Raw genomic sequence first — 16,988 nt, 5'->3', positions numbered from 1 at the left:
GGCGTGTACGTGATCTTTTAGTTAGTTTGGCGTGAGCATGAGGATACCTGCGATTGTTCTGGACTTCGCACGTACCTTTGGGTGCTGTAGGAATGGGCTCTGCTTGGAATAATTGAGGACGGAGAAAAGGGACAACGCTGTACGTAAAGTAGTGTTCGTGCTGTGGTTTGTTTTCCGCAGCAGGGCAGATAAATGTCGAGCGGCAACCATGCGTGTTTATAATGCTATTGTGCCGTTCGAGTCCTGACCATGTTGTAATGTGGCGGGGATGAGCCACGATTGTATTGTACTACCAACATACAGAACTACCATAATGCAAATGTCCCCTCCTTCAGGCCAACGTCATTTGTGACAGCCCTGTAGAAGGTGGACATCCTGTCGGCTAACATCATGTTATTATTAGAATGAGCCTCGGGCCTTTTTTACTGGAAACGCAGATTTGGCGTCGTCTCGTGTGGATGTGCAGTCCCTCCAAAGCAGAACAGCGCTGCATCCTTTTATTCATGTCTCGATACAATATGGGCACAACATTCTGCGAGCTGTCAACCCTGATTCAATCCGATCTCCCTCCCCAGAGTCCCACATGGCATGCGCAGATGCGGATGATCGCTAGAAGGTATCTATGGTATAAAAGCTCTAACTAGTTAACTAAGGCCAGGCCAGGGTCCAGTCTGGGTGGTTGGATGAGGACACTCGGCCGGAAAAACTCCACAGCGATCAGTCGCGCTCTAACGCAAGCGGATCGTCCCATACCTAAACCATCCGTTGGTCAACCATGATACTCAATTCCAACCGGCCCATCCTGGTTGCAACATGCCAGAAGGCATATCCTTCAAAATTAAGCACGATGCAGGAGCAGTAGACGTCAAAGGAAGAGCTTCACAGTCCGTCCGAAGTGTCCTGCCAACAACTATCCAGTTGCAGAATACACCACACTCCTACGGCTGCTTGCTCTAAATATGTCCAAGCCACTTGTCTTCCAACACGCTGGACTTTGTTTCAGTTTCCAATCGTGTACAGCGTAAGGTTTGCCGGATTTTGGATAGGGGTAAGGTGTTGGTTCTGTTTTTTTCCTACATTTTTCTCTGCATAGCATAGCAACTCGCATCCGAAGACTTAAAAGAGCGCTGCCCCCATCATCTGGCCTGAACTGGACTTTCCTCAAGTGCGACCCCTTCTCATTACATTTTGCTTACAGTATTTCTTTCTCCAACCTAGGTGTGACTCTGCCCGCTAAAAACCACCCATTGCTATGCCGCCGACATTGGAGCTTCTGGGCCGCAAGCCTATCACCATCGAGTCAGCTCTTGAGGAAGAAGACAATGTCATCAACTTACTTTCTTATGGGCCCGCGACAGACAAACTATATCAAGATCTTTGGGCCCAACGAGACGCGATCGAAGCTCTTGTGAAGCATCATCTTGCGCTGGGCAGCGAAGACGTCTGTAGCGTGCTGCCGTCGGATCATTGGATTCGAGGCAGCTTCAACGTTTGCATCTTTGTTGAGGTGAGGTCAGGCAACACAGCCAGAAAGGTCATATTCCGCTGTCCAATGCCACACAAGCTTGCCGAATCCCGCTATCCCGGCAGCATACAGGAGAAAATGAGCAGTGAGGTAGGAGCATATGTATGGATAGAAGAGAATTGCCCGGAGATTCGCTCACCCCACCTGTTTGGATTTGGGACGATGGATGGCCGCCACGTAAGTCCCCCACCGTCTCTCATCACTCTAGCTAAGCAGTCAGTTCACCCACGCGAAAAACCTCCCTTTTTTCCCTCGAATGTGCGACGGTTAGCTGTACGGATGCCTTCATATCGGATATGCTCACCTTTCATGATCATCGCTTCCTGAGCCAACCAAACGCGGTGTACGATGAGAGCGATTGCCGTACCCAGATGGCAGTTAAGACACTACTTCGTGTAGTTGCACACAATTATACCAAGCGGGAACTCCGCAACGGCCCTTTCTTTCTTCAGCTAACAGACCTTCACGGGAGCAATATTCTCGTAGACGAGGATTGGAACGTCACGGGCTTGATAGATCTGGAGTGGATATGTACCCTTCCCGCTGAGATGATGGACATACCATACTGGTTGACCGGTTGTGCCATTGATGGAATCAAAGGCGAGAAACTCGACAAGTTTGACCAAGTACGACGGGCATTCATGCACACATTTGAAGAAGAAGAAGAAGAAGAAGAAGAAGAAGAAGAAGAAGAAGAAGAAGAAGAAGAAGAAGAAGAAGAAGAAGAAGAAGAAGAAGAAGAGCAAGCAGCAAAAGCTGGATCAAGCCATGGCATCAAGCTTCCCAAAGCCATGCAAGACATGTGGGATTCAAAAGGAGCGTGGTTCTGGCATTGCCTGTCTTCCGTGAACGCTATGTATTTCCTGCTTGGAAGTCATTTATTTCCACCAAAGCTCCTTTCATTGGAAGCCAGGATAACAGAGCAGGCGTACATGGCACGAACTGCATAATGGGATCAGTGCAACTATTGGGAGCAAGTAGTAGCTTATGTTTTGATGGGTGCTGCTTGAGCAAATTCTCCGTATCCCGTTTCAGATCTCTTTCATTTATACTGATTTCCTGGCTGATAGTATGTGTCTGTATGTAGGCAGCACCCTACAAAGCAGAGTGATTTTAGTGAGATAAAGCTATTCCGCAGCTCATCTGGCCGCGTTCGATCGACCCGATAACCAAGAGTGAGGTGTGTTAGTACGAAAGACGTGTGAAATGTTGGGTGAAAGAAAGGGTGTTGGATGCGATGTCCGTTTCGTGCAGGCTGATAGGGCAGGAACCGGAGGCTCATATGGCGAGTTGGGACCATTTTCTGGTTTCAGCGATGCCAGAAGTCCCATGATGTTCATTCGAGTGGATGAATAACATTTGCTGAAAGCGATGGACCAAAAGGGTTGCCAGCAGTCTGGGCACGAGGCTACTTCATTGAAAGGATGCAGTTGAAGGGGGGACTGGGTGCGGTGTTATCTAGCTTGACGAACGGAAAGCGATCTTCGCTTGCAAGAGAAGACTACCGCATAATGAGCAACACGGGTTTGGTATAACATTGGATCAGGAAGTGGTTACATAGGTATACTATGCTGAGAGGCATTGGATATTTCACCTTCAAGAGCAAGCTGGCACTAAGCCTTACTTTCTACTTTAGTAGTGGGTATACGCGAACTATAATGAAAAAACTGTTCACAACTTGATTGAGAAAGGAGGTCTCTACGAAGGTGGATGGGAGTCCTTACTAGAAGCCCGTCGTCTAGTACCGTATATACGTATACGCAGATGTACATGAGGGCAATTCGACCGCTGGAATCCATCGCCAAGTGTGTAACAAGAGCTGCAACTTCCCTATTCGAACATTCATTTTAGCATCAGACAAAGTCAGTCATACCTGGCTAAGGCCATACAAGGCAGTGCATGCCGGAAAGACAACCAAGAAGCCTGCTTAATTCCAGCCCGAGCACGGGTCGAGCCTCGGCAAAAGTGAAGGGCACCGCTCATTCGAGATAATCATTATTTTTAAACTTCTCTCTCGCCTTGCCCCTTTTTGTGGATATTCAACTCATGGACCATCATCATGTACAGCAGCGTACAGTACAATATACATACACAGGGCGTTCTGCAGCAACCCTCGGGCCCCCAAGTTTTCTTGTGTCTCTAGACACTTACACATTATTCGTACCGACTCGACACCATGCAGCTTCGGAGAGGGCCATCTTTCCTTCTCCATAGAAGATACAACACAGCTTCTTCTTTTTCAAGAGTACAGTAAAACCCCCCTGGCCGCCTATCCCATACCCAAACTCGCCCTTTCCACGAGCAACGCCTCCTTATCCTGCATGCAGCTGCCGCAGTACTCGCCGTACCAGCCGCGGAGGGCGTCACGCTTCCGGACGTCCTTCTCCTTGAGGATCTTCTGAGCGGCCTCCCCGTCGTGGCCGGGCGGGAGATGCAGCGCAGCGGCGCTGCCGGCCTTCGCTGCTGCGGCGTCGTTGTCGTCGGAGGCGTTCCAGACGCGCAGCACGGCGCCGACCTGCTCGCAGCGCGCGTTCTCGTCCAGCAGCCAGTTCTCCCACTCGCTCTGGAGCATCTCGCGCTCGACGCTGTTGACCATGCGCATGGCGACCAGCAGGTCGTGGCGGTAGGCGCCGAGGCGCTGGCGCGTGCGGCGGAGGCGGCGGGCCGTCGCGCGGCTCGTGGCCGACGACAGCGTTGCGCCACTGTCCTGATATAGCCCGTCGATGTCGGTGCTGTTGGAGATGGACTGGAAGGTCGAATAGCTGTGTATCGCATGTCAGCTGAGTTACTTTCAATAGCGATCATGTGAGAGAAATAATGTAGGGCAGAAACAATCAAACAAAACAACCAGGGCAACTTACCAGTAACTATCCTGCGGCCACGACGGCGCAATGGCCGAGCTGCGGGCCGCCTGGTCGAGGTCGCGGAGGTAGACGGCCTTGCTCATGACGACGTTGGGGCCGACGCCGACGCGGTGCATGAAGGCGGCGGCCTTGCGCTCGGCCCACCAGGTCGAGGCGCCCTGGGACGAGAGGACGAGGTTGGCGAGGGCGCTGAGGGCGAGCACGACGAGGAGGAGGCGCTGGGCCGTGACGACGTCCCACATCTTGCGGACGGCCGCCAGCGCCCACATGATGACGGACGAGGCCGCGCTCTCCATGAAGGACCGCACCGTGTCGAAGACCATGGACGTCAGGCTGTGCGGGCTGATGTGCGGCTTCTTGGCCGCCTGCGCGTCGGCCGGCGAGAACAGCACCGTCTGCGTCTGCTGCCCGATGTTGCCGTAGACCTGGATCGCCCGCTTCGTCCGGCTGTGGGACCCGATCTTGCGCACCTGGTCCGTGGCCACGTCGGCCAACTCCTCGGCGTCCCGGTCCGCGTCGTCCAAGGCCTGTCGCTCGACCATCTTCTTGGAGAGCGCTGGTGACTTGGACCAGGCCACCTTGGTGAAGACTGCCAACTTGCACTTTGACTTGGCCACGTGGGTAATGACGATCTTGGTCACCAGTTTGAAGGCCGCCGCGTGTGGAAGATGCCACGCGGTCTTAACATGGGTGACGACGTAAGTAACGTGATCACTAAACACATCGATGGTCTGCTCGTCCGTGATGTCCTGGGCCTTGGCCTGGCCAAACATGGTCCCGTACTCGACTTTGAAGCTGAATACTCGCCGCATTTTCTGGTCGTCCCCTGTAATCCACGGCCCCTGGGCGATCTGCTTCGCTCTCCGTTCGAAGTAGAGCTTGGGGAAGACAAAGCTCTTGTCACCAAAGAGTACATGGAAGCAAGCCTTGGCGCTGATCTCGAAATGGCGTTCTGCCACCTTCCGCTGCATGTCCTCGGGCTCATATATAACCGGATGTGCGGGAAGCTGGAACTTGGGTGCAGGTTTACGCGCGCTGCGTGAGCGAGACTTATACGCAAAGTCATTGCTCCTCGGGCTGACCGCTCTACCGGCGTGCGTGCCGTTATCCATGGGTGTGTTCGCGGATACCTCCTCCCAGCTTTCAGCACTAGGGCTTCTCTTGTCCTCCAGCTCCTCGTTCTCCAGGTTGAGCAGGGCCTTGACCAGTTCCATGAGTTCCATGGGCTCTTCTGCCTGCAGATCATCTACAAGGAGATTAAGTCGGGCGTGGAGAAGGTCCAGGTCCTCCAGGAATACCTTGATGGATATCCTGCTATAAGAAACATCTGGCGCATCCTGGTTCAGGTGGAGGAAGACAAAGTCGCAGTCCCTACCTGGCGCGGCTGTCACTTCCGTGATATTATCCAGGGCAATCGTATAAGCGACCACCAGGCCCATCTGGTGGCCATAGAAGTACATGTTGTCAGGGGTAACGTATATACGGCCGTTACCAGCCATGACTGGAGAGTCCTTGCCCCGATCTGAGGTGCTGGTGGTCCAAGACGCTCTGAAGACTAGAACAAGCTTCTCATCTATAGGAACAGTAGGGAATACCAGCCGGAACTGGGCTGTGTTGGTCTTCAGCTCCGTGGGATAGCCCGAGGCGAACTGCTCCTGGACGACTTTCTCCTGGCTGCTTTGAGGGCGGACGAACTTCGCATCCATACTGATTGCCTTTTTGTGGACTGATGAAGGAGTCTTGGGTTCCCCGTTATCATTGCTCAGAGTCATCTTGATGGAGGGCGAGTTCGGTCCGAAGGGGTCATCAGGGTTGAAGTCGGCACGGGCAGGTTTCGGACCGTAGTCCTGGGCCCAGGCATTGCTTCCCCAGTAGTTCGCCAATATAGCCGTGGGCAGCGTGTGGCCCAAGTCGTTGGTCAACGTCCGGTCGCTGCTATAGACCACGGCGGTCCTACTAAGACTGGTCGGCGCCGGAGGGCTAGCAAGTGTCGACGGCGCGAGGCTGCCAGCGTGCGGCTCTGGCCCAGGAAGTGTAGGGCTTGCCTGGGGACGGCTGACTTGTATCTGCCCGATCACCGGCGATGGGTAGCCTGGAAGCAAACCATGGCTGGCCGAGATGAGACTAGCAATCCCGCCCGTAGGCCCGGGTGATGGCATGCCCGCCGTAGTATCTGTACTAGAAGAGAAGTTCGCTTTCCGGTGCAAATCCAACTTCTGCATGATCCTGGCCGCATGATCTCGACCGCTTTCTCCCTCCTCCCGGCCCAGAGACGTTGCCGACCGCTTAGGTCCAACCGTTGTCACGTCGAAGCTCGCTCTTGGGATAAGGCCTCCTTCCTGTCCTGGTACCGGGAGGGTTCCGGTTCTTTCAAAGTTCTGCCCGCTTTCATCGCTGCTCAATTGCGCGTCAAGTGACTTTGCAGAAAACTCGGGCATCGAGGGTGGAGTTATGGCGAAGGCAGGGTCAACACCACCGGGGAGGGACGAAGTATCGCGACCGACGCTTGCCTCGAACGCCTTCTTCTTTGCAACCTCAAAGACCTCAAGCCACCCCATAAGCTCGGCTTGCGTCTCGGCCTGGAGGAGCAGAGTCTGGTTCTTGGTCTTGACCTCGAAGCAGAAGCGGCGCTCCTCGCTGACGGCGGGCTTGGCGTTGCAGAGCAAGACACCGATCTCTTCGCCCGTCATCACACCTTTCTGATCGCTGACTAGCCAGCCGAAGATGCCATCGCGGCAGTAGTACCATCTCCGCGTCCAAGCTGGCCGGGCGGGCTTGCCCATCACGAGCCGCAGGAACAGCCAGCCCTGCTTTTCGGAGTACACGCCGGCCTTCTCGTCGGTGTTGACGTTCATAGGTCCCTTTGATCCGAGGTACGGCACCGTGGATGCGCTGTAGGCATCGATTTCCCGGGAGGGCTTGAAGGTTATGAGGGAGTTCTCGCCGACCTCGCGCCGGGCGGCCTGGAGCTCCCGCTTGAAGGTCGACTCGGTCAGCTCCATCTCCTTGGACCAGCCGCGGACGCGGTCCATCTGCTGGCCCCACCTACCCAGGGTGCCGGCCGTGTCCTTGGAGCGCTTCATCTCGCGCCAGAGGTCGGACGAGATGCGGACGAGCAGCTTGTCGAGGGTGAAGCGCAGCTGGGGCGCCATCTGGCAGTAGTCCATCGAGGCCTTGAGGTAGGCCTTGCGGGTCTCGTACACGGCGAAGGCATCCTCGCGCAGGGACGAGGGCTCCTTGGCCTTGGACTGGCCGACGTAGCGGGCGAGGGTGGTGTCGAAGGTCTTCTGGGACTGGTCGAGGACGCGGCGGGCCTCCTTGAAGGCGCGCAGGTCGTTCTGCAGGAAGTTGCGCACGGGCTCGGCCGACACGGTGTCCATCTTGCGGGCGACGCCGAGGATCTGGGTCCACCACTCGCGCGAGCCCTCGGAGATGCGCTTCAGGGCGAGGGCGGTGTAGTCGTGGTCGAGCGACGAGACGTTGCTGGGCGGGACGATCTTGGCCAGGTAGTCGTTGACGACCTGCTCGAGGGCCAGCATGTCGTGGGACAGCTTGGCCGTGGTGCGCGCGTAGCCCTCGAGCCAGCGCTCGATGGCGTCCATCTGGTCCGAGAAGTGCAGGGCATTGCTGCGGAAGGTGGGCGAGTCGAGCCCGGCCTCGTTCAGCAGCACCGATATCAGCGGGTTGCCGTGCCGCGTCGCTGCGATGGGGATGCTGGGGCCTGCCGGCGTGGGCGGCACCGCGGGGCCTGGATCCGACATGCTGAAGCGGTGGCCGTGAGTGAAGCCGGCCGTCAGAGTCGCATGGGGGAATTGGTGTTTTTGATATCGAGGGTGGCGGTCGAGGGCAATGTGGCCGGCCGGCTAAGTTAGGGGCTCGCGGGCAATTGTGTACTGCGCGAGATCAGGAATGTCTGCTGGGTCGGTTCGGTGTTGCTGGTCAGATCAGGCATCGAGGTGATGACCCCGGGCTCTACTCTTTCCACGGGGCAAGACGGGGGGGTATGTGCAAGTTAATACGGAGATAGTTTTAGGTTATGTTGGAGCTCTGAGCTGGGGAATGACGTTCCCGGTCAAGCGCCGTTGTCTTAGCTTTCCTTGCAGGGATCTGCATGGACGAATAGCCTCGTCAAGCCCCAGATGGACCGCGACGAACTGCGGGTAGAATATGCAGCAGACAGGTAGAACCCGGCGCCGTGAATGAGTGTCGAAATTCGATCCAATGCGCGCACATGCAAGAGAACGCTCGACGGAGTTGTGCAAGCCTTGCCCATCCCCCTATTATTGTGATTGACCACGGTAAGCGGGACACGCACTTATAGTAAGCGCCCGAATCCTGAGGGAACTGGATACTACGTATGTACCCGGCAAAAGCTAAAGGCATCACTCGCTCGACTCACAAAGTGTACCCGGCTCGTAGCCCTGGCGAGTCAGCCAGCGACCATGTCAGTGGCGCCAACTCAACGGCCTGGCTCGCTCTATCGGAGTTAACCACTACCACCACCACCACCACCACCACCACCACCACTACCACCACTACCAAGCGCCAACCCGACGTCTGGAACTGCCCGCCGCTGGTGCTGCATTATCGATAAGGCGTCATTGATAGATAGCAACCAACGCCACTCACGAGACACCCGAATGCTGTACGTCGTTAACCCCGACATGTTTTGTTCCAACAACCCCTATACCACATGAAGGCAATCAAATCTTGTATTATTACCGCGATATCCCACACCACCTTGTAGAGCTACCATTCCCATCCTCCCTGCGGCCCCGCCGTCCATAGTCCACACAATGAGGAAAGAGACCATGGAAGCCTGCTGTACCTGCGCGACCCTGCTGTCCCAAGTGCCCCGCTACCGCGGCGAGAAGCCCTTGCCAGACGACCGGCCCCTAGAGTGCTGTCCGAGAGTGATCTGCGGAAACTGTATACATGTGCGTCCAGGTGTTCTCTCCGTCTCGTTATTTGTGAAACTCAGCCGTCGTCTGACACGTCCGGCACCAATGACAGGACAACTCCCGCTTCAGCACCTACTGTCCCTACTGCCAGATCTCCAGCACTCCCTCGGCGCTGCCCCCGGGGCTCAAGGAGCCACCGTCCTATCACTCGATAGCCGAGAGCTCCAAGTTCCCACGGGCGCCGCCGCCGTACTCGGCCTCGGCTCCGAAATGCGCAGACCCTCTGGACGAGAAGTCGGTGCCTCTGGATGAGGAGCCGGCCGAGGACGTTCTACATTTCCTCAACCACAACCACGACACCATCACCTCCCTGTCTTTACGTTACGGGGTCCCCGCAGCGGTATTGCGCCGCACAAACAATATCACGTCCGACCACTTACTACTCGGCCGCCGGACAGTCATCATACCTGGAGAGTATTATAAAGGCGGAATAAGTCTGTCGCCGAGGCCTGTCGAGGGCGAGGACGAAGAGCTACGAAAGGGCAAGATTAGACGGTTCATGGTGGCGTGCAAGGTATCTGAGTATGACGTTGCCGTGCTGTATCTGGAGCAAGCAGATTATGATCTGGGAGCAGCCGCCGAGGCCTACATCGCAGACGAGGAATGGGAAGCGAGCCACCCCGTTGGGGGCTCGACGCGGGGGAAGGCGGTTGCTAGAGGTGGCGGTTTGGGCAGAAGTCGTGGCTTTCTGCGCAGACGCGGCGGTTGAATGTTGCAACCGTGTAGACTATTTGCGGCGTTGTCATGGGGATTTACCGTGATTACACATGACGTTATAGATCAGCTCATCAAGAAGCCGTGAAAATGTGTTGGTTTGGGGTCTTTCATCTTTCATCATTTGAATTTCACATGCCGCTAAACGCCAGCCCACCCTATGTCAGTTCTTGAACATTATGGCTGCCTGCCCCCTCGTTACCTGACGCCACAAATCAACCCGCTTAAAACGCAGACCGCGTGCGGATGTCCGAGATTTTCCTCTCGATTTCCCGCACCGATCGATCAAGTTCCCCTGCTATCATCTGCTTCTTGTCGTTAGGTAGCAGAGCGAACCTCTCGCAGAGGTCGCCGTCGATAACCCCCTTGACTGGCACATAGTATCCTCGGTAGATGAGGTGGTCACGCCCGGCAAGCGGTGGATCTTCGCTTCGAAGGTGGGATTCGAGGCTCTGGAAGAAATCGGCATCCTCACGGCTGACCAGTGGGATAAAGACACCGACAGTGCCTTGAATACCACTCCAAAGAAGGACGTCCTGGCCGCCAACTACAAGGTTCGTTTTGCTAATACTTGTCGGGACGTCCTGAGTATAGTAGTGGCTCATCAGGCTGACACGGTGGTTGGTACCGTGTAAATACTCTCTGGCGTGCTGTAGGTGTGCTCCGCCGCCATCCTCATCAGCCTCAATACTGGCCTTTTCGGGACATCGAACAATCCAGATGTTGCCAAATTTGTCGCCTCCAGCTACGGATTCGTAGTCGACCATGGTGGTGCAATTCGTCCAGCGAGGAATCGAATCGTCGGCGAACGGAATGAGCTTGTTGCTCTCGTATTTGTAGACGACATAGGTGACGCTCTGCTGAACATCACCTACGATGATACGACTGCCCTGTGTCTGGAGAGACACAATGAGTTGTGGAGCTACCTCCGCCTGTGCTTTTCGAAGTAGCTGCCTTAGACCTAGATCATAGGCTCGCAACGTCTTTCCAATGCCGGCTAATAAGCGACCTTGGAACTGAATCAGGGCCATGGGCGGCTCTTCAACCTTTGTCTTGTGAATAAATTCAACCGTCCGGCCATCTTCGCTGATGCTGTAGACGTGGATGAAGCCGGCAGAAAACTGGCGTGGGTTTAAAATCATATCTTTCCCAGTGCCTACGACGAGGAAAGTCTTGTTGTCCTGGCTGGCGAATGACACTGTGGCAACACTAACAGCAGCCTCGTTCTCCCCTAAATCAAGAGTCTGAAGCACGGCCTTCTCAATCAAGGGGTCGACGACACTAATGCAAGAGGCCCAGCGACCTCGACCACGAGGGTATCCAAATTCTTGCGGAGGCAACACCTGTGCATCCCCGTTTACCACCGACGGGTCTGCCAGCAATTGTGCTCGCAAGTCTGGCGGAAGCGTGTTGTTCTCCGACTCAATGGTATAGAAATATGGGTGCTCAGGATGTTTGACCAGGTGCTTCGGGGTATACGTCAAAGGAATGGATTCTTGTAATAGAGTATCCCCCAGTTTATCGATGGAGAAGATCCTGTACTTCTAGTTAGCACAGATTCCTTTGCATGTTATGAAAGATAAATCAAAGAAGTGGTTTGATGAGTCAGTAGGAACAATTGGTACAAATAAATAAGTTTCATCCTCAAAGCTCTTGGCGTAGGATCCCAATTTATCATCACTCTCATCGGTCAGGGGCAGGGTGGGGGAAACAAAAATTGCGACTTACTTGAGATTCTGGCCCTGGATTCCCACCATGCCTTCCTCACATTGTTCACTGCTGAAGTTCCATCCCCATTCAAGATCATCATAGTCCAGTGGCGTCATCATGAAGTTCTTGGTTATGGGATCTGAGTAACCCAACCAGGTCCTTGAACTCAGGGCTAGGACGCATGTGCGACCCTGGATCGAAACCTGGAAAAGCTTTACAGCTTTCGGTCCGAGGAACTTCTGCCGCGTGTCTGTCAACTCGCCAGTGATCTCGTCAAGTACCGTTCGCAGGTATACTCCTGAGTGAAGACCGATGTGGAGATATAGAGTGGATCCGCCGAATGAGGAGTCCTCCATAGACATGATGGACAAGGCAGTCGGTGCGGCGGTAAGAGCTTGAACAGACTTGCTCTCGAGAGTCGATTCCGGATCCAAGCTAAGCACACGAACTGTGCAGTCGTCGCAACCCACGGCGAGGAAGGAACTCCTCAGCCGCCCCTCGGGAACCTCACCCAAGCTCAAGCAGGTGACGGTGCCAAACATTTCTTTCTTCTCGTCATATTCTGCCAACGAACCGTCACCGTCCATCTCGAAGTAGACAATTTCGCCAGAACTCAAAGCGACTGCCACTTGACGAGAGTTGGTGGATGCAGCAACGATCGAGCGGTGCTGAGGGGCGGACCATTCATTGACGCGACCATTGCGGATATGTCGGATACCCTTGGGGTGCACTTGTATCAGGCCGTCGTCTCCGAGCTGTTGCACAGCCAACGTAGGCACCGACGACAGAAACCCGGTGTCGGTCACCTCTTCCACAGTCTCTCCGATGCTGAGGACTAGAGTGCCATTGCTGAAAGACAGAACGATATACGCATCGTACTGATCACCTTGCGTCAGCTTGGTCGTCCAGACTGCCGACGGTATGCCGGGCAATTCCGAGGCAACGATCTCGTTGACCTCCAGGCCATGTTTCAGGGTCCTGAAGGTGCTCCGCGCACCGTTGCCACAGATGGAGTATATCTGCGGAGCGTCATCTGCCGTCAGATTTGCGACTTTGCAGTCAATCAGCGGGTTCATGGAGTTGATGCTCTCCACCAAACTCAGATTGTCGGCAGCTCTTGGATAGAAGTAGGCAGGGTCGTATGACGCCTTGGCATCCGTCGGATAGTCATCGCTCGAGAACTCAAGCTCGTCATCATCATCACCAAGCTTTTCAAACTGGTAGAAGTGATGGTTGCCAAACTCGCTTGCCACGAAGAGAAAGCCGCTCTTCAATATGGAAAGGCTGGTTGACACGGGGACAGTATCGAAGTACTTGATCTTCAGGCGAGCCACTTCGCCGGTTGCATTTCCTTCAGCATCCTCAGCCATGTCGATAGTAATCTTGAACAGGTCGCCATCTTCACTTTGCAGAAGGAAGAAGAAAGCACCGGCGCTGCCCTTGAGCTTGTGCATAACCCCGGACACGATGGTCCGCTTCCTCTGGGGGTCCTCCGTGGCGCCCTTCCGTCTCGGGATAGGGACGCGGAAGGCCTCCTGGTTGGAGTGTCGATACGTGATGCTCTCCTCGCCACACACGAGGACACCGCTAGGGCCGTCATTGCCGCCTGGGACCTGGAAGAGCATAGAGGCTGTGGGGTCCACGGGCTCGCTCCACTTCCGCACGACGTGGTTGAGACCAAGATCAAGTTCGTAGTAGACGAGCTGGGTCTCAATTTCTTGAGCAGCCTCGCCGGTAGGATCTTGATCAGACTCTGTATAGTCGATCTCCAAGGCGGCAAAGACCGGGTTTGCATAGCCGACATCAAGAGCCACCATGGACAGGACCACCGTGCCGGGCTTGTGGGCCTCGAGGGGCGAGGAGATGGTGAGCTCGGCCTGGGAGTTGCGGTTGAGCACGTAGACCAGCTTGTTCTTCTCGACCGAGGCAATCAGGCAGGCGCGGCCCTTGGGGTCGCAGGCCAAGTACTGGCCCGGGATGACGCGGCGCACGCCGGACTTGCCAAAGGTCTCGAGCTTGTCCCGCACGAACCTGTTCTGCTGGGGCATGTACTCGACGATGGCAATTCTGCCGGAGTCGGTAGCCAGGATAACATAGTCTGCAGAGATGTGTCAGCGCGGGTTCGGTCAGGAGTGTGAACGCGTGTCGGACCTTTGGGCAACGAACACGCAGGGGTGCGCGCATCAAGAGGGTCCCGTGTGTGCTTCTACCGTGGCAGCTTCAAGAATCACTAACTGAAGCCTCATGTACGTGGGGGGAAGGAGAGAGAACTTACCCTTGCTACTCCCGGCCAGGCGGAAGGCGGCGATGGACCTGATGATGCCGAAGACGTCCTGGGACAGCACCGTGATGACACGGCCCTGGGCCGGGTCGGGGCGCAGCAGCGTGAGGCGCGAGCCGGAGGCGGTCAGGATCTGCTGCTCCTTGGTGCCGCTGAACTGGCCGACGATGGCCTGGGTGATGGTGGTGGGCGGCTGGACGGTGAGGGAGTAGAGGAACATGCTCGAGGTGGCGGCCATCTTGACAGTCTGTGCGCAGGAGCTGCGCGGCTCCCCGTCGGACTGCTCTAGATGTCTGGGAGGGGTTCGCGGGCGCGTCGAGGAGGTGCCGTGGGATGGGGGAGGGAGCTGGGGGAGGGCAGCAGCAGCGGCAGCAACAGCATGCGAATATATGTTTTATTTCTTTCGGCGCGAGGGCCAGAGCTCCAAAATTTCAAAATGGAGGAGACTGACTGGAGCTCTGACGGTCTGACCACTGTCTGACTCCTGCCCGCTAGGCTCCAGCCCGCTTTTGGCAGTCGGCGGTGGCTCGTGGCGCCCTGGTTGGCTCGTTGGCTGGGCTGGCAGGCAGCTGCAGCCCCTGGAGGCCTGGAGCTCCTTGGCTGGCGGTCCACTGCAGGCCCCCGGCGGAGAATCATTGATCCAAACCTCCAAATTTCGGGGACTGGGCCCCAGCTACCTCTCGCACTTGGACCTGGCGCGCAGAAGCCGACGGCCGTGGAGCAGCTCGCTAGGTATCGTACGAGCATCTTGTCTCGTCCCGTCCGCAACTTCGAGGCCAGCCACCATGCCAATGGAACCAGCCATGCGGTCGGCAGCTTCCCATGTGTGTCGGAGGTGCTCCCAGGCCTTGAGGACCCAGGCCCCCGCGTCGTCCAGAGCTTTCTCTCGCGCCGCCTTGCGACAGCCCGGCCCGCGGTCCCTCGAACGGCCTGCCCGGCCCTTCTCGCTCTTCGGCCAGAAGACCAAGACCAACGATGAAGGCGTTGTCCAGTTTGGCTCCGGCGCTCCCGCTCCCGCTCCCGCGCCAGATGCGAAGGGGAAGCACACACCTGTCTTGCGCCCCGACGACCTCTTCCACTCCTATACAAACTCGCCCATCCCGGAGATACGGCACCGCGCCGCCTACATGAGGCAGCACGCCCTGTGCCCTCACCCCGACCATCGCCCGACCCGTCTGCCGACGACTCCCGACGACGTCGACAAGGCTGCCACCACTGGAAGCCAGCCCCCGGCCCACGTAAGCTTCGAGTGCCCCGACTGCGGCATCCCCGTGTCCTGCAGCGAAGAGCACTGGGCCGACGACTACGAGGCGCACCTGCAGATATGCGACACGCTGCGTCAGATCAACGAGGATGACCATGACTTGCGGTCCGGCAGGTTTTTCCCCGAGTTCGAGTATGCCGGCCCGCAGATGGAGGAGGCTGCCGTCAACATGACCAACTGGGACACCTTCCTCTATACCCGGCAGTTCGAGGCCGTCAACGACGACAGGAGCATGCGGCAGGTCACTAGGTTGCTGACCTACCCCATCACCGTCGGCAGCATTCTCCACGAGCTGAGTCCCTACAGCATTCGCGACGGAGGCCGCATCACGCCCGAGGGTCTGAAGAGTTTCAGTGCCCTGCGGTATACGCTCCATCCGCCCAAGACCGGAGGCGGCGAGGGAATCCGTGGGCTGCGACCAGAGGCCCCGCCGGTGCGGATATTCATCCTGGGTGCGCGAGCCGAGTCCTCGTTGCCGCGCAATGTTTGGGTGCAGCTCGCCCATCTCTTCCCCCGAGGAAAGTTCCACCTGGTCTTCATCGGGCCCGAGAGCATGTCGAACCGCGACGACGAGTTCCCCCTCCCGCCGCGGACTCCTTCCAACCCGTTCGGCACCATCGTCGAGGACCGCGTATGGCCCTCGATGAAGATCAGCACCATTGTAGACTACTACCATACCATCCACAAGACGGGCCATTTCGAGCCCTACGACCCCTACTTTGACTGCTTTGTGCTGTTCCACCCCGGTCTGGGCCACCCCGCCAGCTCGCACGAGTGGGCCGAGACAATCCCCATGCTGCTCGAGACGAAGGCGCCGATCATCGCCACGGGCTACACGCAGTTCGACATGGAGAGAGATATCGAATGGGTCAACAAGACCTGTGGAGGCGAGTTTGACCTGCTCATGGAGCCGGGCGAGAACACGTTCCGGAGCCAACGGTGGGATCTGAATGACCAAGACCCGCAGGATGTCACCTGTGGCAACTGGGGTGTCTGGGCGTTCAGAGGCAAGAGGTATGCGATACGCTGGCTGACACTCGACTCAACTGAACCAAAGGTCGCTAACCCTTTTTCTTAGGTACGAAACCACGCACAAGGACGTGCAGTAGACGTAGACGAGGGTGTTATGGAACTAGGGTTGACGTGTAGATGTTGGAGTGTCTGTACAAGCACCATACTTAGACCAGGCCGGCGCGGCCCTGTACACTAAATGTATATTCACATGTACAAAACCAACACGGCTCTTGCACGATGGTTTGCGCTCTGCGTACACCCAGCAACATTACTCTGGTGACCGTTCAACCCGAGGAAATGTCTGTCCTCTGGAGACCCCCTCATGTACATTCCTCACGAGTACACTTCTAGCAGGTAATGGTTAGGCTCAAGGTGGTACTGTCATGGTATACCTATGAATGCAATGTGTAGTGACAGAAAGAACCCTGGCCCCATGTAGTTGCAGGTCCAGCGCACGTGCCGTCCCGCAGCGACCTACTGCAGGCGGGCGATCTCGCTACGGCCGCCTGTCATTTCTTCGACAGCCCGCCCTGCCTTGGAGAGCTAGTTAGCGTGCATGGTCGGGCTGCTTTGTGCCAACGTTGGTCCCAGGTTAGACAGAGCCTCCAGGGCATGTGGGTTCTTGAGCTTAACCTTACCTCCCAACGACATACCC

At 56.4% G+C, this 16,988-nt stretch overlaps 4 protein-coding genes across 4 annotated transcripts; 2 read left to right on the top strand and 2 right to left on the bottom strand.

Moving 5' to 3' along the window:
* Positions 1-3,794: 3,794 nt before the first annotated feature.
* Positions 3,795-8,150, bottom strand: JN550_013125 (uncharacterized protein; the record flags this gene model as incomplete). Its single annotated transcript, XM_049311677.1, has 2 exons — positions 3,795-4,287; positions 4,387-8,150. The coding sequence occupies 2 exons, from the start codon at positions 8,148-8,150 to the stop codon at positions 3,795-3,797; spliced, it is 4,257 nt and encodes a 1,418-aa protein (XP_049164913.1).
* Positions 8,151-9,185: 1,035 nt separating this feature from the next.
* On the top strand, positions 9,186-10,059 carry JN550_013124 (uncharacterized protein; the record flags this gene model as incomplete). The annotated part of the gene is made up of 2 exons (XM_049311676.1): positions 9,186-9,326; positions 9,403-10,059. The coding sequence occupies 2 exons, from the start codon at positions 9,186-9,188 to the stop codon at positions 10,057-10,059; spliced, it is 798 nt and encodes a 265-aa protein (XP_049164912.1).
* A 229-nt stretch (positions 10,060-10,288) lies between these two features.
* JN550_013123 (uncharacterized protein) lies at positions 10,289-14,293 on the bottom strand (the record flags this gene model as incomplete). Its single annotated transcript, XM_049311675.1, has 3 exons — positions 10,289-11,600; positions 11,793-13,872; positions 14,050-14,293. 3 exons carry the CDS (start codon positions 14,291-14,293, stop codon positions 10,289-10,291), a joined length of 3,636 nt encoding a protein of 1,211 aa, XP_049164911.1.
* A 198-nt stretch (positions 14,294-14,491) lies between these two features.
* On the top strand, positions 14,492-16,428 carry JN550_013122 (uncharacterized protein; the record flags this gene model as incomplete). The annotated part of the gene is made up of 3 exons (XM_049311674.1): positions 14,492-14,519; positions 14,572-16,333; positions 16,398-16,428. The coding sequence occupies 3 exons, from the start codon at positions 14,492-14,494 to the stop codon at positions 16,426-16,428; spliced, it is 1,821 nt and encodes a 606-aa protein (XP_049164910.1).
* Positions 16,429-16,988: the final 560 nt, after the last annotated feature.

Source organism: Neoarthrinium moseri (assembly GCF_022829205.1).
Source record: "Neoarthrinium moseri strain CBS 164.80 chromosome Unknown scaffold104_Wmoseri_CBS_16480, whole genome shotgun sequence".
Classification (NCBI taxonomy): Eukaryota; Fungi; Ascomycota; class Sordariomycetes; order Amphisphaeriales; family Apiosporaceae; genus Neoarthrinium; species Neoarthrinium moseri.
This window is presented reverse-complemented; position numbering and strand designations above follow the sequence as displayed.